We start from the raw sequence: 24,474 nt of genomic DNA on the forward strand, positions 1-24,474 counted from the left end.
ACACACACACACACACACACACACACACACACCTGTGAAAGGAGAACTCCTTCTTTCCTTCTCTCCTCACTCCTCCTTCCCCTCTTTGCTGCCCCGTCCTCCTCTTTCCTGTGCTTTCTGGACCTTGTCTGATCACCTCCTCTTTCAGATATAGGCTGATTCAGTCCTGAAAGAACATTGTGAATTACAAGACAGGTCTGCCCTGGCATGGCATTGCTGGTGCCCCTTAGAGCTGGCAGCCTTCAGATAAGGTGCAATGCGATAGGGGGTGCTGGTCAGCGGTCTGGCAAGGTAATAATAGCTCTGCCGGAAGTGCTGGGGTTCCAAGTGTGGAGGAAGTTGATGTAAAAGATCATGGGTGTAGTTGAAATTCCTGCTTTAGTTTCGGGCGGTTTGCCCTATGGCTGGCTGTGTTGTAAGTGCCTCGAGCCCTAGGAAGAAGGGATCCATACCTTCAGACTATGCTTTTCTCCTCTCCAGTATTACTTGTGTTTCTCTTCCTCTGCCTTTGCACTTTCTGATTTTCAAGGAATTATTTCTGTAATTCCTGTAGCCCTTGTAGTTGCTGCTACCCTTATCTCTGTTTCCCAGAGTTACCTGAGAGCTGTTAGACGGACGACATCTTGGATCTTCTCCCTGGGTATTATTTATATTATTTATATTAATAAAGATCTTACCAGTGAAGTGAATGTAGATTAGAATCAAGAAATACAAGTCAAGTTTTAAAAATGTTCAGGCTGAGGAAAAGTCGGCATTTTAAATAAAAGGAGAGGTTACAGTCTTATCAGAAGTTTAAAATGCCAATAGATATTAATATAACAACCAAATTAGTTAAAATGCTGACTTATTTTTGATAATTCAATAGTTAGAAATAACTATGACATATTGCCTTTAGCAAGATTTTCTGTAATTTTATGTTACTTATTAGAAATATTTAGACACCTGACAGACCAAATGATTCTAATCTATTGGGCTTGAGACTATGGGCAATTTGACTCTTTGAACTAAGTATTTTGTATTTAGTGTCAAGTTTTAAATTTTAGGAACTTGGAATAGCCTATCTTAATTCATTTTTAATATTGAAGCAATTAATATTTAATATTAGTCCAATGAGCTTATTAAGGAAAAAAAACAAAAGTTGGTTTTACAATGGGAATTATCTTGTAAAAATTTTACAGAAATTTGACACTTTACCTGGCTACAGTGATTTCTGACATATCACATACCACAAGCTTTCTACTATATATACCCATTTACATTATTTTTTAACTACTTGTATTCAATCTCCCTTATAACCATTTAAATTATTTTACCCTTTTAACCAGACAATACATCTCCTCTGTTCCACTGTTATCCACTTCCTTTCTTTCCATAATAGCTTACCCCTCTCTATTAAAACACTTTTTTCTCTTATCTCTATTTAGTTTCTAAAACAAACTTTATATACTTTTTACCACTTTTTTAAAAATTTATTTATCTGAGATGACAAAAACCTTAAAAGTAATAGCAAACCTTATGTTTTTTTTCCATAAAATCCAACTGTTTAGTATGTTTTGGGAGGGGATTAAAAATAAACAAGAAAAAATCTGGCACATAGCAAAGATCTAATCAGTTTAATTTGATAGGTCTTTTTCAGTGGCATAGAAATTCTCTTGTCCATCAGGCTTGCCCCTGAGCAGTTTTTAAAATGACTACTTCATTCTTTTTTTCTCCTCTTGGTTAGACATTGATAAGAATTGCAGTTCTAGGTTATTAACCTTTTTGGCTCTAGCATGAGAGAATTTAAGTCTTAAAGAGACAGTTTTTTTCAGACAAGTAAGCCAAATTTAATATAGAAACATATAATTCTTGACAATTTATATCCACAATAACTCTTATTTACCAGGTTTTATTTTGAACCTAGCTTAGTTTTCTCTCAAGTGTCTTAAAACTTTGATAGGAATAGTTTTATTTTCAGTACTTCAAGACATATAAATAATTTTACAGTAAATCTTATGATTCATTAAATGTTACCAAAAAACTCATTAAAATTTTCATTAAAAACAAAACTTCTGATTCATTAAATGTTACAAAAAAACTCATTAAAATTTTCATTAAAAACAAAACTTCTAAGCTATGATTCCTTAGATTTGACCTATAGTTTTAGACATCTGTTTGAAGGAAAAATTTGAGATAAAAAAAATTTTTTTTTTTTCCTCCTCCAGGGTTATTGCTGGGCTCGGTGCCTGCACCATGAATCCACCGCTCCTGGAGGCCATTTTTTTCCCCCTTTTGTTGCCCTTGTTGTAGCTTCGTTGTGGTTATTATTATTGCCCTTTTTGACGCAATTCGTTGTTGGATAGGACAGAGAGAAATGGAGAGAGGAGGGGAAGACAGAGAAGGGGAGAGAAAGATAGACACCTGCAGACCTGCTTCACCGCCTGTGAAGCGAGTCGACTCCCCTGCAGGTGGGGAGCCGGGGGCTCGAACCGAGATCCTTACGCCGGTCCCTGCGCTTTGCACCACATGCGCTTAACCCACTGCGCCACCGCCGGACCCCTGAGATAAAATTTTTTGAACACACCTTGGCTTAACACAGGACACACAGACAGACAGACACACACACACACAAACACACACATACACACAGATCTCAAGTTGACTTTTAAATTACTTAGGTTCATAAGAGAATTTTTAACTTGAATTTTAATAAGAGAAGCTCAGAATTTTTTAAATTATCATGCCAAATTTTACAGACAAAATTCACAGACACGAATATAGAAAAATTAGACACACATATATGAAACACAAAATCTGCCAGTGTTGTTGATCTTAGCAGCCACAAAAAAGTGCTAGTTTTTCCTAGATCGATGTTGTTTGATACGTATAAAATCAAATTTTAGAATGAATAAAGGTTTTTATATTTCCTAGTAAATAGCTTAAACATGTTTCTGTAAGAGCTAAAGGAGTTAAAAAAAAAACCTGTAGCTGTAGCAAATTACACACACAAACACACACACACACATATATATATCTCAGTGGCCAGACACACCACTACATTAATCTGTCTTAGAGACAGCAGAGCAGAAAGCTCTGTGTTTACTAGCACAGGCGGGGACAGTCACTGCAACAGCAGCAGCAGAGGCAGAGGCAAGACACAGGTAACAATAAAATAACAGAGATTTTTAAGATCAAGAAGTTTGGGAAGAGTTGTGGCAGAAGGGAGAAATAGTGTAAAGATGAAAGAAGGTAGATCAGCCAAGTTCTAAGACCAACGGCAGAGGAGACAACAGTAGTAAAGGGAGGGAAGAAGCAGCCTGGGGTTAAAAGTGAAAGAGGTTGTAGCACTGTGGGCAGAAAGGCTGCTGAAATCAGCGTTAGGACCTAGGGGAAACACAGCAGGCTGTTGCTGAGTTAGGAGATTCAGTGCAAGTCACAGTAAACTCTACAGGAAAGTGAAAGTAACAGTGGTAGGAAGCAAGCAAGATGATAAAGCAGAAAATACTACTACTCCTCCAGACTGAGACTGTAACCAAGTTTTCGGGAAGTGTGAAGGCCTGAATGCTAACAGCAACCTGATCCCCACTACCAGGGATGAATGTCATGGCCACTTCCCCCCCACCCCCCAACCTCCTCATCTGATTGCTGGCTTTTGGAAGCTGTTCTGACAACATAAGCAGGTCTGCGTAACCAGATTCAACAAGCAGGAGCCTCTGGGGCCTATTCATGAGCACGTTGGGACACCAGATATTGTTAAGAATCTTAGCCAGATGCCAGGACCCTGACATGAGACAGGTCTCAGGGACGACATAAAGTAACTTCGGTCAACATACAGTTGATCTGATGAACTCTGGAGGGGTGGGTGCACACAAGACATCCCAAGACAGGACGGTGTCGAGTGTGACCAGAACTAAAGCAGAGTATTTATTGGTAGAATCATGTCTTACCTCCAAGAGGAACAATGAAGATCAAAGGCTTTTCTTGTTGTTTTTTGTTTGTTTTGTTTTTTTTGTTTGCCTCCAGGGTTATTGCTGGGACTTGGTGCCTGCACCAGGAATCCACTGCTCCTGAAGGCTATTTTTTCCCATTTGTTGTGTATCGTTGTTGTTATTGTTGTTGTTGTTGTTGTTGCTGTCATTGTTGTTGGATAGGACAGACAGAAATTGAGAGACAAGGGGAAGACAGGGAGGGGGAGAGAAAGATAGATACCTGCAGACCTGCTTCACCATCTGTGAAGCAACCCCCCCCCCCCGCAGGTGGGGAGCTGGGGGCTCGAGCCTTACACAGGTCCTTGTGCTTCATGCCATGTGCGCTTAACCCCCTGCACCACCACTCAGCCCCCCAAAGATGTTTTTTTAAGTAAAACATACATGAGGGACGAATATCAAGGCACAAATAACAGGCACTTACTTATACATTGGTATCAAAAGGTCAGAGAACATTCTCATGGTGGAAGAGAACATCAAGATTATAGATAGGGGTGTTTAAAATTTACAGTAATCATTGTCTGAATGTCATTATATCAGGGATTATTACTTCTTTGATGCCCTAAGAAATTTTGGGTTTATGCTCTGGTCATAACTCCCAGACTCTTCAAGGTGGGAGCCAAACGTTAGAGTTATGGATGAATGCATTTTTGCATTATCTCTAGGCTTGTGGGCTGGATAATAGTTAACTCTTGACATACTGTAGACCTTGCCTCAGAGCGGGAGTTGTAACAGAGGACACGACCGGAAGCCTTACGTATTGGACAGGCCTTGTATACCTGGCAAACAAGCAGGCATGTTTTTGCAAGCATGGAGACATGGGTAAAATCAGTAGAATTTCTAAGAGTCAGGTGAGTGACTCACAAAGTGGGCACAAGGGCAGAGGTCCCGGCTCTGGGAAAGCCGTTGGTGGGTCACCCTAGAGGAGCCCAGGCCCAGGCCCAGGGAGAGAGGCAGGGCAGAGAGGAAGGCTCACCGCTCACACGACGTCCTCTCCTGTGTCTTCTCTCCTAGGGCAGCCGCCATGTCCTCCAGTGTGACGACTCAGAAGGGGCTGGTGGTGCTGGTGTCCTTTGCGACGCTTTCCTGGATCGTGTTGACAATTTCTCGAAACTCTACAAAGGTAGGAAGTGCTTCTGTAGCCTGGCTTGCAGCTCTCAGAGCACCTGGCCTTTCCTTCCCTGGATGCTTAGGCTCTGCACCCTCCTCCCCACCCCCGAGTCCTGACAGTCTGCACTGGCCAGACAGTCTGCACGTCCTCTCTTCTCAGTCGGTCTCAGCCCATTGGCTCTAGTGCAGGTGGCCCCAGGGAGCAGACTGTGGACCACATGTATGCATGCCCAGCACACTGCACTGCCCTCCCTCCACAGGGGGGTCTGTTATCTTTTTATTGCAGCAGCAATACCACCTACTTCAGAATTATATCATGAGCAAGTTCTTTTTTTTAAATTTCTTTATTGGGGAATTAATGTTTTACATTCAACAGTAAATACAATAGTTTGTACATGAATAACAGTTCCCAGTTTTCCATATAACAATGTCACCCTCACTAGGTCCTCTGTCATCCTTTTTGGACCTGTATTCTCGCTACCCACCCCAGAGACTTTTACTTTGGTGCGATACGCCAATTCCAGGTCCGGTTCTACTTGTGTTTTCTCTTCTGATCTTGTTTTTCAACTTCTGCCTGAGAGTGACATCATCCCATATTCATCCTTCTGTTTCTGACTTATTTCACTCAACATGAATTTTTCAAGGTCCATCCAAGATCGGCTGAAAACGGTGAAGTCACCATTTTTTATAACTCAGTAGTATTCCATTGTGTATATAAACCACAACTTGTCATAAGCAAGTTCTGATACCTTATGGGCAGGCGAGAATTCTACCACTGAACCACCCATGCGACTTCTGATACCTTATTAGATCCACTCACATACACCTACCACACAGTTTTTGTTTTTGTTTTTTAGTTATTGGATAGTAACAGGAGAGAATTCAAGAGGGAAGGAAGAGTAGAGAGGGAGGGAGAGAGAAAGGAACACTTCCAACACTGCTTCACTGCTTGTGAAGCTTTTACTTTGCAGATGGGGATCCAGAGATTACACCAGGGTCCTTGTGCATGGCAGCAGGTATGCTCATCAGGACCACCACTGCTGGCAGCTTTTTCTTTTAATCCCTTGTACTTCTTCTGGATGGTCTCTCGTATCTGTACTTTTTTTTTCCTTTGGCCTCCAGGCTTCATAGTTCCACAATGATTTTTTTTTTAATTCATTGGAGGTTTCTTTACTCATTTGTGAGTTAAAAAAAAAAAAGTTGAGAATCGAGCGGTAGCACAGTGGGTTAAGCACAGGTGGGTTGGCACAAAGTGCGCAAGGACAGGTGTAAGAATCCTGGTTTGAGCCCCCGGCTCCCCACATACAGGAGAGTCGCTGCACAGGCGGTGAAGCAGGTCTGCAGGTGTCCGTCTTTCCCTCCCCCTCTCTGTGTTCCCCTACTCTCTCCATTTCTCTCTGTCCTATCCAACAACAATGACATCAATAACAACAATAAAAAAAAAGGGCAACAAAAGGGAATAAGTAAATATTTTTTATAATTTTATTTCCTCCTTTCCAAGTAATGTATCCAACTTTCCCTTCTCTTGTCATACTGCATGGCCAAAGTTCCAGGCATAATGATCACTAGGAATGGTGAGAATGTACTTACACCAGTTCTCATTCTTGGGAGAAAGTGTTCTCTCATCATTAATTAACATCTCTTTATTCTATAAACCTCCGTAATACATTTTAATGATATGTCTTATAGATAATATGTCGAGTTTTCCTTTTTAAAATAAACTAAAAATAGATTATGATGTGTGTGGTAAGTCCATTTACAATTCTTGACGGGGCAATATCTGTCAAAATTAACTTTATAATCATACATGTCCATATATTTATATTGTGTACTTGCTCTTAAACTTTGATACATTTCTCCTGATTTTAAAAAAATGACTGTTTTTGCTCTTATTTCTACTTCTAATCTTAAAATAATAACCTCCCCCCACCCATTAATGTCTGTTAATTTCTTATAATCAAAGAAATTGAAATTAGCTACTAACTTCATTTCATTCCAGCCCTGACTTTCACATCTGGTTTGAATAACAATCTTATATTCAAGATAATCTTGCCTAGGAAGTCGGCAGGTTAATTTGGTTGTTCCTCTCTCTCCCCATACTAATTATTCTTATAGTCATAACATACATATAGTGTTAGCACACACAGCCATTATGCACAGTACTCTGCACCTGTAGGTACAAACTAGATTTATTCCTCTAAGTTTGATTATACACACACACACACACACACACATATATATTACATATATGTGATATGTATACCTGACCACAAATCTTTATGTCACACTCCTAATTCACTCTGATTACTTGAAGTTCATTCTGCACTTGATTCCTTGGGAGGAATCCAGAGAGAAATGATTCCTGAATTCCGATAGGTATAAGAAAACTTGTGTATGATTTTCAAATTGAAGGTCAGACTGGCAGTTTATCATTGTCTCATATAATGTCTGCCCTTGTTGTCTTTCTATATTTTTTCGACATTTGTTTCTTCATTTGCAGAATGGAGTATAGTAGTAGCATAATGTGTCAACATTAAAGAACAAAGAAAATATTTTAATAAAAAGCCAAATAAGAGTATTATCCTACTTGTGGGATCTAGCCAAATGACACAAAAGCACTAGTTTAAAAAGTATAGGCACTCCCATGATCATCATAGAATGATGGACTAGAGGGGGTCGGGCGGTGGCGCAGCGGGTTAAGCGCACATGGCGCAAAGCCCAAGGACCGGCGGAAGGATCCCGGTTCGAGCCCCCGGCTCCCCACCTGCAGGGGAGTCGCTTCACAGCCAGTGCAGTAGGTCTGCAGGTGTCTGTCTTTCTCTCCACCTCTGTCTTCCCCTCCTCTCTCCATTTCTCTCTGTCCTATCCAACAACGAAGACAACAATAATAACTACAACAATAAAACAACAAGGACAATAAAAGGGAATAATTAAATATTTTAAAAAAGACTTAAAAAATAGAATTATGGACTAGAGCCAAGAGTTGAAACGACTGTAGCACTCATCACCAAATAAGCAGATAAAGAATATATGCCATAGATAACAAAGAACTCTCTCTGTCTCCCCCTACCTCTCTGTTTCTGGCTGCCTCTACTTAATAAATAAATATAATTTTAAAAAAATTTTAGTCTTTTAAAGTCTTAGTAGAAAGACCACTGAAATAAGGGGTGGGGGTAGATAGCTAACGGTTATGCAGAGACTCTCATGCCTGAGCCTCCAAAGTCCCAGACTCAATTCCTCATACCAGCATAAACCTGAGCCGAGCAGTGTTCTGATGAAAGAATAAAAAGAAAAGAAAAAAAGGGTAAAAATAAAATTGTTCCTCGAATGAAAATAATGCAAGAGAACGAATGGTAGGCATAACAGTTTTAAGGGAAAGAGAGAGACAGGCTGGGAGTATGGATCGACCTGTCAATGCCCATGTTCAGCAGGGAAGCAATTACAGAAGCCAGACTGCCCACCTTCTGCATCCCACAATGACTCTGGGTCCATGCTCCCAGAGGGTTAAAGAATAGGAAAGCTATCAGGGGAGGGTATGAGATACAGAGTTCTGGTGGTGGGAATTGTGTGGAGTTGTACCCCTCTTATCTTATGGTTTTGTCAGTGTTTCCTTTTTATAAGTAAAAATAAAAAGTTTAGAGCATAAAATCGTGCCAAGTCTGGGCTTTCATTAATCATAATGGGAAGTTATGAAAGAAGTTTAATCAGTGAGAAGAAGGAACTGAGCTGGACTGAACTAGTTATGATGGAGAATGTTAGAGACAAAGCAGGAGTGACTGGAGCTAATCATCATCTTTAAGGTTCTATTACAGGAGCTGGGCAGTTACGCTAGGCAAGGACCCCATTCACATTCCAATTCTCCACCTGCAAAAGGGAAGATTCACAAGTGGCGACGCAGGGTTGCTGTTATCATTCGTTTTCCCCATCTCCCCCTTCTGTCATCCTCTCAGTTTCAATCTCTATTCAAAATAAAAAGATTTTTTTGAATTATCTTTATTGGATAGACAGCGCCAGAAATCGAGAGACAAGGGTTGATAGAGAAGGAAAGAGACAGAGAGATACCTGCTTCACTATTTGCAAAACTTTCCCTCAGCAGATGGGGACCAGGGGCTCAAACCCGGGTCTCTGACTATTGTAACATATACGTTCAACCAGGTGTACCATCACCTGACCCTAAAAAGATGATTTTTTTAAACCTATAATAAGTATTGATAAGTAAATAGCTATTCCAATCCAAGAGACAAGTGCTGGTAACTTGCACTGCAAAACAGCAGTGGAAACAGCTGTTCATATAGCTGAGTGATACAGAGAAATAGAATAGAAATGCACGAGCATGTTAGATGTATGACGTGTCAGAATCAATGTGTCACCCGTCAGTATCTTCTGAACTATGCATCCTGCATTCAGTACATTTACCTACATTTCCAGCACCCTTTAAAAACAATGATTTTAAAAGAGTCAGTATTTCACTGAAATTGTCAGTGTTTCATACAAAATGTCAACAGATAATTACAAAAAGTGGAGCTGGGAAGGTGTGTTTGCTAGTTCACCAATTTCTATCTCACTGTAGGCATGGTCCACCGTGAAATTACACTTCTCTTCACCTCAGTGGGAGACTCTAGTGAGGCCCTCAGTCCCCACAGCCCCAGGGAGCCCCGTGAGGTCACCCACAGAGACAGAGCTGAGAATAAAGGGGCTCGTGGAGAGGCTGGACCGGCTCTTCCCGCCCAGACCCTTCAGCCACCTGAACGCCACCACCAGCGCCGCCCAGAGCAGAGCCACCATCCTCAACCCCCGGGGCACGCACTGCAGGGGGGAGCAGCTGCACGTGCTGCTGGAGGCCAGGGACCACCTGGGCCGCAGGAAGGAGTATGGGGGGGACTTCCTGAGGGCCCGCCTGGCGTCCCCGGGCCTGAAGGCCGGGGCGGCGGGCAGGGTGACGGACCTGCAGAACGGCTCCTACCTGGTGAGCTTCAGCCTGCCGTGGCAGGGCCGCGCGTGGCTGTCCGTGCGGCTGGTGCACCCCAGCGAGGGGGCCTCGGCCCTGTGGAGGGCCAGGAACCGGGGCTACGACAAGATCACCTTCCAGGGCCAGTTTGTCAATGGCTCCAGGCACGTGTTCACCGAGTGCGGCCTGAGGCTGAACTCCACTGCCGAGCTGTGCGAGTACCTGGAAGCTCGGGACCAGGAAGCCTTCTACTGCGTGAAGCCCCCGCACTTTCCCTGCGACGCCTTCGCCAACATGTTTACCAAGAATCACATGTCCTACCTGACTGTCCAGGAACAAAGTCTCTTCCAAAGGTAAATGTACTCTTAGGTTTACTGAGAGATGCACACCTGGGCAAAGCTCCTTTCCCACCTCCATACTGAGCGTCACCTCTCTTACACTCAACACTTGTTCAGATGGGCTGGGGAGACAGCACAGTACTTATGCAAAAGGCGATCTTGCCAGCGGCTCTAAGGTCCCAGGTTCAGTCCCCAGCGCCACCACAAGCCCGAGCTGAGCAGGGCTTTGTTTAAACAAACAAACCAAAGGGCTGTGGTCTCAGATGTGTGCTGGGCTCATGGGCTCCCTGTTCACTATTCCCATTGTTCGCCTGGCCTTTTCACTGAAATCTCATTTAGATTACTTAAAATCACTTGCTTCTGCCGGTCTATCCTCTCTATTCTGTCGCCTAAGTAAATCTTTTCAAAAAGTCCACTCCTTTGGGTCCTACTCCAATTATCTCGCCATGAGCTGTGCCTCAGTCGGTGTTAAAGACTGCTCTCAAGTATTCAAGGAGCCCTTCATACTGACCCAATTGAAAAGTACTTCACAATTTGTTTTTTTATTATTATTATTATGATTTTTTGTTTTTTTTACCTTCAGGGCTATTGCTGTGATTTACTGGCTGCACAATCTCAATGTTTCCAGTGGTCATTTTTATGGACAGAGAGTAAGACAGAAATCTGTCTAAAAGGGAGGGGAAAAAACCAAAAAGACACACATCTGAAGTTCTTTTCCACCATTTGTAAAGCTTCCCCCCACCAGGTGGGGACCAGGGGCTCCGATAGGGTCCTCACACATGGTCATGTGTTTACTTGACCAGGTGAGCCCCCCGCCCCCCAGCCCCCGCCATAGACCGTTTCTGTGAGCACGCTCCTCCTATTACACACGACTGAGCTGATGCCATGCCCTCCTCTCATGCTCACAAATGCACTCTGACTCCTGTTCTTCCAGGGCTCCTCTACGTTGGGAAACCCGTTTTTCGTAAGATTGAATTATCGGAGTCTCTTCATGAGCCACTTTGAACATTTCCAAGGGGTAATTCCGTGTCTCCAAATCTGGTGGCAAACCCCTAAGACCACCACTCCCTTCCCTTTTTGCTCATTTACTGACATGTTGTCGGTCTCAAAGGTTGCATTCTTAGTTTCTTCCCTCTTCACTACTTTTTCCCTGGTTATTTATATGCTCTAAGCTTGGGAACAGAACAGAATACAGTGATGTGGTATCAGCAATTTTATAGTTCAAAGTTTCTCTCTTTCTTTTTTTCTTTCTTTCTTTTTTTATTGCCACCAGAGTTATTGCTAAGGCTCGGTGATGTCACTATGAATCTCAAGTGCCATTTTTCTTTCTTTCTTTTTTTTTTTTTTTGCTTTTTTCTTTCTTTTTGATTTTTTTAATAGGACAGGAAAACAGAAAGAGGGAAAAACAGATAGATACCTGAAGACCAATTTCACCACGCCTCAAGCAGATCCCTTGCTGGTGGGGAGCAGGGGCTTGATCCCGGACCCTTGAGCTTGGTAATATGTGTGCTTAGCCGGGTGCGCCACTGCCCAACTCCCCCCCCACCCATAGTTAGAAGTTTCACAGTCAACCTTACAATGTTTTCCACAAATCTTTCAAACGATTCCAGAAGGGGCCCGGGTAGTAGTGCAGTAGATTAAGCACACGTGGCGCAAAGCGCAAGGACCCCAGTTTGAGGCCCCGGCTCCCCACCTGCAGAGCAATCGCTTCACAGGCGGTGAAGCAGGTCTGCAGGTGTCTATCTTTCTCTCCTCCTCTATGTCTTCCCCTCCTGTCTCCATTTCTCTCTGTCCTATCCAACAATAATAACTATGGCAGTAAAAAACAAGAGCAACAAAAGGGAATACATAAATAAATAAAAATAAAATAAAAAGATTCAAGAAACAGAGTATAGGCTCCAAAGTTCCTGTTTTTTTTTTTTTTCCTGATCCCTTAGATACATACCTATACAGATGTAAAACAAATAAGAAAAGAAAAACAGGAACTTTGGTGCAACCTTAAGAGTCTTTTGTCAACTAGAGGAAAAATATGCTATCTGTGCCTTAATTCTTACATCAGCCTGACCACTACTACCAGCTACTTTGATAGCTGTAAGGGAGACAGCAGTGGATCAGGCAAATGCATTATTACCTTTCTCCATGGAACATGGGATCTTCAGGAAGCAACACGTGGAAAACCTGAAGGCAACATGTCAGGAAACAGAAGAAGGGAAGTAGGACCTCTAAGATAAGAGGCTTTCATGCCACGCTAAGGATCCTGAACATCTTAGTAAGGGAAAAACCCACATAGAATTGTCAATAGTAAAGTATTTGCATTTGCAGTCAGAAAGGTTGTTCTGGGGAGCTGGGAGGTAGTGCAGGTAAGCATTCATAGTGCCTAAGCGCAAGGAACAGCACAAGGATCCCAGTTCGAACCCCTGGCTCCCCATCTGCAGGAGGGGTCACTTTGCAGGCGGTAAAACAGGTCTGCAGATGTCTACCTTTCTCTCCCCGTCTCCACCTCCTTTCTACATTTCTCTCTGTCCATCCAAAAACAATGACACCAATAACAACGATAATAATAATAACCCAAACAACTATTAAAAAAATAAAAACAAGGGCAATAAAAGGGGGGGGGGAATCCTCCAGGAGCAGTGGATTCGTGGTACAGGCAACGAGCCTCTGCAACCCTGGAGGCAAAAAAAGAAAAAGAGGTTGTTCTGCCTATTGAGTTACTGAAGTTTAGGTGGATAAACTGAAAAGGCCTGGACACTTAGAATCTCACAGTAACCCGGAGGCTGGGTGGTAGCGCAGTGGGTTAAGTGCACATGGCACAAAGCACAAGGACCAATGTAGGATCCCAGTTCGAGCCCCCAGCTCTCCACCTGTAAGGGGGTTGCTTCACAAGCAGTGAAGCAGGTCTGTAGGTGTCTTTCTTTCCACCGTCTCCCCCTCCTCTCTCGATTACTCTCTGTCCTATCCAACAATAACTATAAGAACAATAACAACCACAATAAGGGCAACAAAAATGGGAAAAATAGCCTCCAAGAGCAATGGATTCATAGTGCAGGCACTGAGCCTCACTGATGACCCTGGAGGTGAAAAAAAAAAAAAAGAATATTACAGTAACCCACAGATGCGTCATAGGAACTTGAAAGTCAAATGGAATCATCACTAGAGAAGAAAGCTTGCTAGGATCTGCTGGAACTTGAGTCTCCCCGATATCCAGAGCAGAGGTGGCCAGTGAACAGAGCTACCTTGGTCTTCAGATGCTTTGCAAATTCCTAATGCTAATACCATGCCTAATAGAAGCAAAATTTACATGAGTAGCATTTTTCATTTGGAAAGAATTCTATTCAGCCATCACCCACAAGCAAATCTCTGTGCCTGCCTGTACTGTGTGGACAGACGCCAGGCTGACTGACTGTCCTGTTTGTTTTCAAGGTCCAATGTGGGCGTGGAAATGATCAACGGCCTGAAGTATGTCGACGTCTCCCGGTGTAACCGTGAGTTTTATGCTATCCTACAGGGCTTGGCATTTGGCAAGTGTTGGAGGTGATGTTCTGCTCTAAAGGACAGTAAAGGGGCCAGGGGTGCCACATCCAATAAGGGGAACATGCTACTATGTCTAGGGCCCAGGTTCAAGCCCCCCAGTCCCCACCTTCAGGGGATAAACTACATGAGTGGTGGAACAGTGCTGCAGTTATCTTTCTCCCTCCCTCTCTACTTCTCTGTTTCAATATAAAAATGAAAGAAAGGGATGAATATGGGATGATCTCACTCTCAGGCAGAAGTTGAAAAATAAGAACAGAGGTGAAAACACAAGTAGAACCTGAACTGGAATTGGCATATTACACCAAAGTAAAAGACTCTGGGGTAGGTGGAAGGGAGGGAGAATACAGGTCCAAAAAGGATGACAGAGGACCTAGTGGGGGTTGTATTGTTGTATGGAAAACTGGGAAATGTTACGCATGTACAAACTATTGTATTTACTGTCGAATGAAAAACATTAATTCCCCAATAAAGAAATTAAAAAAAGAATAACAATGGGAGTCGGACTGTAGCGCAGCGGGTTAAGCGCAGGAGGCGCAAAGCACAAGGACCTGTGTAAGGATCCCGGTTCAAGCCCCCAGCTCCCCACCTGTAGGGGAGTCGCTTCACAAGCGGTGAAGCAGGTCTGCAGGTGTCTCTCTTTCTTTCCCCATCTCTGTCTTCCCCTCCCCTCTCCATTTCTCTTTGTCCTCCCCTCTCCATTTCTCTTTGTCCTATCCAACAACAACGACATCAATGATGACTACAACAATAAACCAGCAAGGGCAACAAAAGGGAATAATAAAAAAAAAAGAATAACAAAACCAAAAAAAAAAAAACATGAAAGAAAGGAAAAAATTAGGCCACAATGATCAGTGGAATAATAATGGGAGCTCAAGCCCCAGCATAACTCTGGTGGCAGATACACACACACACACACACACACACACACACATTTTTAAATTATCTTTGTTGGGTACATAGTCAGAAATAAAAAGGAGGGGGTTGGGCAGTAGCTCAGCGGGTTAAGTGCATATGGAGCAAAGTGAAAGGACTGGAGCAAAGATCCCAGTTTAAGCACACGGCTCCCCACTTGCTTGGGGGGGGGGGTCGCTTCATGAGTACTGAAGCAGGTCTGCAGGTGTCTATCTTTCTCTCCCCCTCTCTGTCTTCCCCTCCTCTCTCCATTTCTCTCTGTCCTATCCAACAACAATGGCATCAGTAACAACAATAATAACTACAACAACGATAAAACAAGGGCAACAAAAGGGACAAAAAATGGCCTCCAGGAGCAGTGGACTCATGGTGCAGGCACCGAGCCCCAGCAATAACCATGGCAGCCAAAAAAAATTAAAAAGATGGGAGTCGGGCTGTAGCTCAGCAGGTTAAACGCAGGAGGTGCAAAGCACAAGGACAGGTATAAGGATCCCGGTTCGAGCCCCCGGCTCCCCACCTGCAGGGGAGTCGGTTCACAGGCGGAGAAGCAGGTCTGCAGGTGTCTATCTTTCTCTCCCCCCTCTGTCTTCCCCTCCTCTCTCCATTTCTCTCTGTCCTATCCAATAACAACGACATCAATAACTACAACAATGAAACAATAAGGGTAACAAAAGGGAATAAATAAATATTTATAAAAAAATTAAAAAGATATAAAAAGGAAAAGGGGAGATAGATAGATAGAGAGGTGGGGAGAGTCCTGCAGTCCTGCTTCACCACTCATGAAGTTTCCCCCTGCAGGTGGGACCAGGAGCTTGAGCCTGGGACCTTGAGCACTGTAATGTGTGTGCTTAACCAGCTGCATCACCACTTGTCAAATATATATATTCATTACCTCAGGAGTTGTGGTCCTGAAGCAACATACAATTTCCATGAAATCCCTATCAAAATAGCAATGGCAATGTTTATAGAAATAGAATAACCCAGTCCTCACCTGCAGGGTGAAAGCTTTGCAAGTGGTGTAACAGTATTACAGGTGTCTCTCTGTTTCTCTCCCTCTTTATTTCCCCCTTTGCTCTCTATTTCTGGCTGTCTCTATTCAATAAATAAATAAAAATATTCAAAAATTTAAAAATCCAAATTATAAAAAGCGATGTAGTAAGAAAAATACATCTTATTTGGAACTATAAAAAATGTCTATTGTCAAAAATCTTCCTCAGGAGAAAAACAAAACAAAAGTTAAGTATCAGAAGTCACATCTTCAAAAAATATTCCAAAGTCTTAATAATTGATACTACCTAGTATAAATATAGAAACAGACACAATGAGAAATGGACCTACCCTATGATCCTGCAATTCCTCTCCTGGGGATATATCCTAAGGAATCCAACACATCCATCCAAAAAGCTGTGTACACATATGTTCTTGGCAGCACAATTTGTAATAGCCAAAACCTGGAAGCAACCCAAGTGTCCAACAACAGATGAGTGGCTGAGCAAGTTGTGGTATATATACACAATGGAATACTACTCAGCTGTAAAAAATGGTGACTTCACCATTTTCAGCCGATCTTGGATGGACCTTGAAAAATTCATGTGAAGTGAAGTAAGCCAGAAACAGAAGGATGAATACGGGATGATCTCACTCACTCTCAGGCAGAAGTTGAAAAACAAGATCAGAAAAAAAAAAAAAATACAAGTAGAACCTGAAATGGAATTGGCGTATCGCACCAAAGTAAAAGACTCTGGGGTGGATGGGTGGGGAGAATACAGGCCCAAGAAGGATGACAGAGGACCTAGTGGGGGTTGTATTGTTATATTGGAAACTGGGGAATGTTATGCATGTACAAACTATTGTATTTACTGTTGAATGTAAAACATTAATTCCCCAATAAAGAAATTAAAAAGAAAAGAAAAGAAGAGAAAAGAAACAGACACAATTAATCTGGAACAGACTTTGAGAGTTCAGAAATAAACCTACATGTGCAGGTGGCGCAAAGCACAAGGACCAGTGTAAGGATCCCAGTTCGAGCCCCCAGCTCACCAATTGCAAGGGAGTCGCTTCACAAGTGGTGAAGCAGGTCTGCAGGTGTCTCTCTTTCTCTCCCCCTCCTCTCTCCATCGCTCTCTGTCCTATCCAACAACGATGACATCAATAATAACTACAACTATGAAAACAAAGGTAACAGAAGGGAATATATAAATAAAAAAATTTTTTAAAATAGCACCTGGACTGTGGTGATGATATAAGAGGTGTCTGCATGTGTTCAAACTGTTTCTGCAAAAAATGTGTTTGGGGTTCGTCTCGGGCTTATACCTTAAAGAAAATGTAAAGGAGTGATCCCGGGAGGTGGCGTGGTAGATAAAGCATTGGAATCTCAAGTATGAGGTCCCGAGTTCAATCCCCAGCAGCACATGTACCAGAGTGATGTTTGGTTCTTTCCTTCTCTCCTCCTATCTTTCTCATTAATAAATAAAACGTTTAGGGAGTCGGGCTGTAGTGTAGCGGGTTAAGTGCAGGTGGCGCAAAGCACAAGGACTGGCTTAAGAATCCCAGTATGAGCCCCAGCTCCCCACCTGCAGGGGAGTGGCTTCACAAGCTGTGAAGCAGGTCTGCAGGTGTCAATCTTTCTCTCCCCTTTTCTGTCTTCCCCTCCCCTCTCTATTTCTCTCTGTCCTATCCAACGACGATGACAGCAAGAACAACAATAATAATTACAACAATAAAACAACAAGGGCAACAAAAGGGAAAATAAATAAATATTTAAAAATTAAGAGATAGAGCATATGTTTATATGTATCCATAAATTAGGGCAAAATATATACCTGAAAGCAAAAGTACAGAATAGACTGCAGTGAGTAAGTATAAAGTTCCTAATGAAATAGTATCTAATTAGAAGTCCAACTCTCCCTATTTACAGATGACATGATAGGACAGTACACATAGAAAAACCTAAGGAATCCAGCAAGAAGCTTTTGGATATCATCAGGCAATACGGTAAGGTGTCAGGCTACAAAATTAACATTCAAAAGTCAGTGGAATTTCTCTATGCAAACGCTAAGTTAGAAGAAGTTGAAATCCAGAAATCAGTTCCTTTTACTATAGCAACAAAAACAATAAAATATCTAGGAATAAACCTAACGAAAGAAGTGAAAGACTTGCATACTGAAAATTATGAGTCACTACTCAAAGAAATTGAAAAAGACAGAAAAAAGTGAAAAGATATTCCATGTTCATGGGTTGGAAGAATTAACATCATCAAAATGAATATACTACCCAGAGCCATATACAGATTTAATGCTATCCCCATCAAGATCCCAAGCACATTTTTTAGGAGAATAGAAAAAATGCTACAAATGTTTATCTGGAACCAGAAAAGACCTAGAATTGCCAAAACAATCCTGAGAAGAAAGAACAGAACTGGAGGCATCACACTCCCAGATCTCAAATTGTATTATAGGGCCATTGTCATCAAAACTGCTTGGTACTGGAACATGAATAGACACACTGACCAATGGAATAGAAGTGAGAGGCCAGAAGTAAGCCCCCACACCTATAGACATCTAAACTTTGACAAAGGTGCCCAGACTATTAAATGGGAAAGCAGAGTCTCTTCAACAAATGGTGTTGGAAAAACTGGGTTGAAACATGCAGAAGAATGAAACTGAACCACTCTATTTCACCAAACACAAAAGTAAATTCCAAGTGGATCAAGGACTTGGATATTAGACCACAAACTATCAGATACTTAGAGGAGAATATTGGCAGAACTCTTTTCTGCATAAATTTTAAAGACATCTTCAATGAAATGAATCCAATTACAAAGAAGACTAAGGCAAGCATAAACCTATGAGACTACATCAAATTAAAAAGCTTCTGCACAGCAAAAGAAACCACTATCCAAACCAAGAGACCCCTCGCAGAATGGGAGAAGATCTTTACATGCCATACATCAGATAAGAGTTTAATAACCAACATATATAAAGAGCTTGCCAGACTCAACAACAAGACAACAAATAACCCCATCCAAAAATGGGGAGGACATGGACAGATTATTCACCAGAGAAGAGATCCAAAAGGCTGAGAAACACATGAAAAAATGCTCCAAATCTTTGTCAGAGAAATGCAAATAAAGACAACAATGAGATACCACTTCACTCCTTTGAGAATGTCAGACATCAGAAAAAGGAGTAGCAACAAATGCTGTAGAGGTTGTGGGGACAAAGGAATCCTCCTACACTGCTGGTGGGAATGTAAATTAATCCAACCTCTGTGGAGAACTGTCTGGAGAACTCTCAGAAGGCTAGAAATGGACCTACCCTATGATCCTGCAATTCCTCTCCTGGGGATGTATCCTAAGGAACCCAACACACCCATCCAAAAATATCTGTGTACACATATGTTCTTAGCAGCACAATTTTAATAGCCAAAACCTGGAAGCAACCCTGGTGTCTAACAACAGATGAGTGACCGAGCAAGTTGTGGTGTGTGTGTGTGTGTGTGTGTGTGTACACACACACACACACACACACACACACAATGGAATACTGCTCAGCTATAAAAAATGGTGACTTCACCATTTTCAGCCAATCTTGGACGACCTTGAAAAATTCATGCTAAGTGAAATAAGTCAGAAAGAGAAGGATGAATATGGGATGTTCTCACTCTCACCAAGATCAGAAGAAAAAACACAAGTAGAACCTGAACTGAAATTGGCATGTTGCACTACAGTGAAAGATCTGGGGTGGGTAGAGGGGAGAATACAGGTCCAAAAAGGATGACAGAGGATCTAGTGGGGGTTGTATTGTTATATGGAAAACTGAGAAATGTTATACATGTACAAGCTACTATATTTACTGTCAAATGTAAAACATAAATTCCCCAGTAAAGAAATTTAAAAAAAAAGGAAATAGTATCTACTTAGACTTAGATACCCTCCTCACCTACTTCCTATTACACTTCCCTCAGTCACTCCAAAGCTAACCTTAACAAAGTAAGGACTGCAAAAGCTGAATAAGGGCAAGAGACTGGCATACTTCAATGATGACTCTTGAGTCACTATCAGGCCACCCCATCAGCTGGGGCCCTATCCGAGGAGTCCTGAGATTCCCAAACAGACATGATGGGCCTAGACCTCGAATAAATTCCTCTCCCTATTCTTACCAGTCATCTCTATCAGGAACAACAAAATAGACCCCTTTGTGGGCCCCCCATAGGACCTTGTCCTCAACTTAGATCTACAGCGGTAGAGAATATTCCATCCTCCGAAGGCAGGATGGACAAGATACTCTATGCTACACCTGAGGAAGATGAGTCCTGATATTGGGGCAGCTTGGACTGTTCCTACTCATGACCACAGAATGTGAGCTCAGATCTACAGGGATGCAGAGGTCACATAGGCTCCTATGCTGAATATGGGCCCCAGGCCAAATCAAATCTATGGGGTTTACAGTCAACTGTACCTTTCCCATATTAGGGAGCTACTCTCTTCCCTGATCCAGCTTTCTGGTCCTTTTCCAGCCATGACATCATCTCCCCAGACAGTAACTTGGATCCACCTGTATATCATATTTCAGGCTCAGGGAAAAAAAATTAGTATAGCCACAGGCCCTTTGGAATATAAATAAAATATGCCTACTAGCTATCTACAAAATGGAGGATCCCCCCCCCCAACTCTTCATCTGCACTATTCCAGCCTTTAGGTTCATGATTGTTCAATAATTTGTTTGGCTTTATATGTTAACTCTCTTGTCAACCACCAGGTTCCAGATGCTAGCATGATGTGATGCCGACCAGACTTCCCTGGACAGACAGACCCACTAGTGTGTCCTGGAGCTCTGCTTCTCCAGAGCCCTACCCTAAGAGAGAGGCAGGCTGGGAGTATCAAACAGTCAACGCCCATGTTTCGGGGAAGCAATTACAGAAGCCAGACCTTCAACCTTCTGCATCCCACATTGACATTGGGTCCATTCTCACAGAGGATTGAAGAATAGGAAAGCTATCAGGGGAGGGGAAGGGATACGGAGATCTGGTGGCGGGAATTATGCGGAGTTGTACCCCTCTTATCCTATGGTTTTGTCAATGCTTCCCTTTTATAAATAAATAAAGTAAGTAAATAAATAAAATATTTAAACAAATAAAAAGTAAAGTGGAGAGGAACATAAAATTTTTATTATCAACTCCCATTCCTCCAAATAAAAGAATGAAGATGAACAAAATGGGAGGCTGGCCTTGCATCTGCTCCTTCTGGGACTGTTATGTGAGAGATAAATCCATTTACTTTTAAGTCCTTAGCCTTTGCTTCCTATCTGATACAGAATATGAAAACATAACAAAGGTTGATGTCACCAGGCCTACATGCAAAGCCCTGCCCAGTGGTGGGGAGTGATAAAGACTGACAAAGACACATGACAGACCGGTAACTCAGGATACCCATTGAGTCACAGAAAATATCTCCTGCTCTGCTACCCAGATTCCTTGGAAGGCAGACTCTGTGTTCCCACAGACTGGAATTCCACAAAAACTTGCTAGAATTTATCAGAAAAATTGTGTTGCCAGCCAGTTATTACTTGTAGCAATGACTTAGTAAAAATCCTACTTCCTGTAAGATGATTTATACTATTTGATGCTTTTGATTACTATTGACATTTACTTGTCAGCCTTGGGCCCTCAGTGCTGTAAGTCGACAGACAGAAAGACAGAGAATACAGATACATAGAGAAAGGCACCACAGCATTGAAGCTTCCTCCATGCAGTGGAAGCCTGGCTCAGAACTAGTTACAATATATGGTACAGGAGGCTTACTGTCCAGGTAAGTTAGTTTCTGACTGTGGCATATTATAGCATAGACCATTCTAGACTTCAAACATTTTTTTTATTATCTTTATTTTATTTATTGGATAGAGACAGTCAGAAATTGAGAGGGAAGTGGGAGATAGAGAGAGAGAGACAGAGACACCTGCAGCCCTGCATCACCACTTGTGAAGCCTTCCTCTTGCAGGTGGGGACCAGGGGCTTGAACCTGGGTCCCTGCACACTGTAACATGTGCGCTTAACCAGGTACACCACTGCCTGGCCCCTCATTCTATATTCTTAAGGGGGAAATATCCCAGTAGACACTTCCAGGAAAAACACATCACCGTTTCATTAGTGAAACAAATGCAGACAACTGAGAGGCCACTGGTGTCCTGATAGAGACAAGGGCCTCTGGGAAAATACAATTAGCACAGACAATGAAAGAAGGATAGAATGTCACACCTTAAGTAAGCACCACCAGCTCTGGGGAGAAACTAGCAAACATTAACACATGATCACAGACATCTACAACAAAGAACACAATTGCCTAAGACAAAAGTAGCTACCGCAGAATGCTACTTCCAAGGGGAGACAGCAGAAAGGGGAACTTACACTAAAAAGAATCAGAACAGAAACACAGACTGGATCTAAACATAGGTAACTACGGTAACTGACGAGCTACCTCCCTCTCTTACCAGAGACCGAAGAGACACAAAAAGAGAGATGCCGGACTGGAATGCAGGTCCCTGTGCCTGGCGGTTACACTCTCCAGGGAAAGTGGACTCCCTCGTTCTGCAGCCAGACACAGTTTGACGTGGCCAAGGCGACCGCCTGCTTGAAAGGGAAGCTCGTCTACCTCCTGGGAGACTCCACCCTGAGACAGTGGATCTACTACTTCCCCAAACTTGTCAAAAGTACGGTTCCATTTCCTTCTGTTAGAAATTCTGACTTCTAACAAGGATTTCTTTCTTACGTATTGTAATGAGACAGGCAGACACAGAGAGATGCAGACAGACACACCAGACCACTGCTCTCCTCTGGTTTACGGGGGGGGGGGGGCTCGGGATTAGATAGAACCTAGGGGCTCAGAGCCTCAGGCATGAGTTTCTTTCACGGAACCATCATGATGTCTCCCGGGCCGCCCCTCATAGAGAGCTTAAAGAGTTTTCTTTTCTCATGTGTTAATTTTTTCCAAGTCTAAGTATTCGGTGAGCCTTTGCCATTTACAGTATACTTCATTCTTTTTTCCGTAAGATCTACTGTTCTCTGTTGATTCCAGTGAAAACTTTACTTTTTTATAAATGTAAGAGCAGGCCCTCCTACACCAGCGGATAAGAATACGGCACTCAGAAATAAAATAGCAAGTGTATGATTATAATAAAACACTGTATTCCTTTTGATGCCATTCATCATAAGCTTCCAATTAACAGAATTCTTTTATTTTATCAGCACTGAAGCTATTGGGCCTTCATGGAAGCGGAATCTTACAGCATCATCTGCTTACAGATGCAGAAAACAACATTCAGATACACTGGAAAAGACACACTTATCCCTTTGTCACTCTTCATCTCTACTCTGTGATAGACGTGGCTTATATCCCTCGGGAAATTGACCGGATACCGGGTGACAAGGACACGGTGGTTGCCATCACGCTGGGCCTGCACTTCCGGGCCTTCCCAGTGGAAGTGTTCATCCGCAGGGTCCTCGGTGTCCGGAAGGCTATTGAACGGCTGTTCCTCAGGAGCCCGGACACGAAGGTGATCCTGAAGACAGAAAACACCCGGGAGATGCACACAGACTCAGAGAGGCTTGGCAACTTCCACGGTCACGTTCACCTTCTCATCCTGAAGGATGTTTTCAAAGACCTCAACGTGGGACTGATCGATGCCTGGGACATGAGCATTGCGTATGACACCAACAATCTCCACCCACACAACACTGTGGTTGGCAATCAGATTAACTTGTTCTTAAATTACATTTGCTAAGGTACAACTGGACAGGTTAGGGACTCATATCAGCAAACAGCTCTACTGCTGTTCTCAACAGAATTTCCTGCGGGAGACTTAAGAAACCAAAGGGTGAATGAATCTGCCTTGGTTAAGAAAACACTTGAGAACAAAGAAACCTGACTATCTGCATAATAAACAGTTTTACTCCCCACAGGAGTGCAGGTCAAGTTCTCTGTAAGCAGGGGCTAAGACCTCCTGATACTTTATACTGAGTAAGGTTAAAAGAAATAAGCATGTCGTCATCATCCAAAACAGTGGTCCCCTCACTCTGAAAAGGGATACACAGGTGGAGGCCAGCATAGGTCATTCATGTCTGTGACCCACACTCAGCTCCACCACTGCAGACGGAGAACAGCCAGAGGATATCCGGATGGGTAAGAAGAGCTTGCATCCAACCCCTCATGTATTGAGGCTGTAATCAAGACATGCTAGCTTTTCTTAGGTATCAAGAAATAAGATTGCTATTTTCACCCAGCCAGTTGAAAGTGCAAAACATAATTCATAGAGCACAGCTTCGAGTAGAGAACCAAAAAAAAAAAAAAAAAAAAAAAAGCAGACCGCCTCTAATAGCCAGTATTCACAACAACAAACATAAACTGAAATGCAAAAATTTCATAGAACTGAATATAAATATCTAAGCATGTGGTGACAGCTAGTGACAAACAACAATCACAATTCTAGTAACTGGAGACATGCCTACCAGGAAGATGTGACACACATCAATGAGTGACACATTTCTACTCTCCATATGCAAGGTACAAGACTAACCAGGTATAGCACTACATGTGAAAAAAAGAAACCACACTTGTTCTTATTTCATCACTTCCTTAGAGATTAAACTAACTGGATATGTATGTATGTATGTG

General features: G+C 42.5%; 1 protein-coding gene and 1 long non-coding RNA gene across 8 annotated transcripts in view; one reads left to right on the forward strand and one right to left on the reverse strand.

The window, feature by feature from the left end:
* LOC103128767 (NXPE family member 1-like) lies at positions 1-24,462 on the forward strand. 3 transcript variants are annotated; one of them, XM_060180029.1, is made up of 6 exons: positions 1-640; positions 4,980-5,088; positions 9,646-10,376; positions 13,785-13,846; positions 22,298-22,513; positions 23,049-24,462. In XM_060180029.1, the coding sequence occupies exons 2-6, from the start codon at positions 4,990-4,992 to the stop codon at positions 23,582-23,584; spliced, it is 1,644 nt and encodes a 547-aa protein (XP_060036012.1). In that variant the 5' UTR covers positions 1-640; positions 4,980-4,989; the 3' UTR covers positions 23,585-24,462. The 3 variants fall into 3 exon arrangements, with proteins under 3 accessions (XP_060036012.1, XP_060036013.1, XP_060036010.1); XM_060180030.1 differs by lacking the exon at positions 1-640 and adding an exon at positions 3,040-3,140; XM_060180027.1 differs by lacking the exon at positions 1-640 and adding an exon at positions 3,233-3,659.
* The window catches only part of LOC132535000 (uncharacterized), a 74,257-nt gene that overhangs the window by 21,842 nt on the left and 27,941 nt on the right, over positions 1-24,474 (reverse strand). The window contains exon 4 of one of the 5 annotated variants that reach the window (XR_009546774.1): positions 5,050-5,080. The exons of 2 other annotated variants lie outside the window; for them this stretch is intronic. This is a non-coding gene — a long non-coding RNA (uncharacterized LOC132535000). Of the gene's footprint in view, positions 1-5,049; positions 5,081-23,301; positions 23,363-24,474 lie in introns of those variants that run through there. 2 more of the 5 variants (XR_009546775.1, XR_009546773.1) reach the window with 2 other exon arrangements.

The sequence above is a fragment of the Erinaceus europaeus genome, chromosome 20, assembly GCF_950295315.1.
Source record: "Erinaceus europaeus chromosome 20, mEriEur2.1, whole genome shotgun sequence".
Taxonomy (NCBI): Eukaryota; Metazoa; Chordata; class Mammalia; order Eulipotyphla; family Erinaceidae; genus Erinaceus; species Erinaceus europaeus.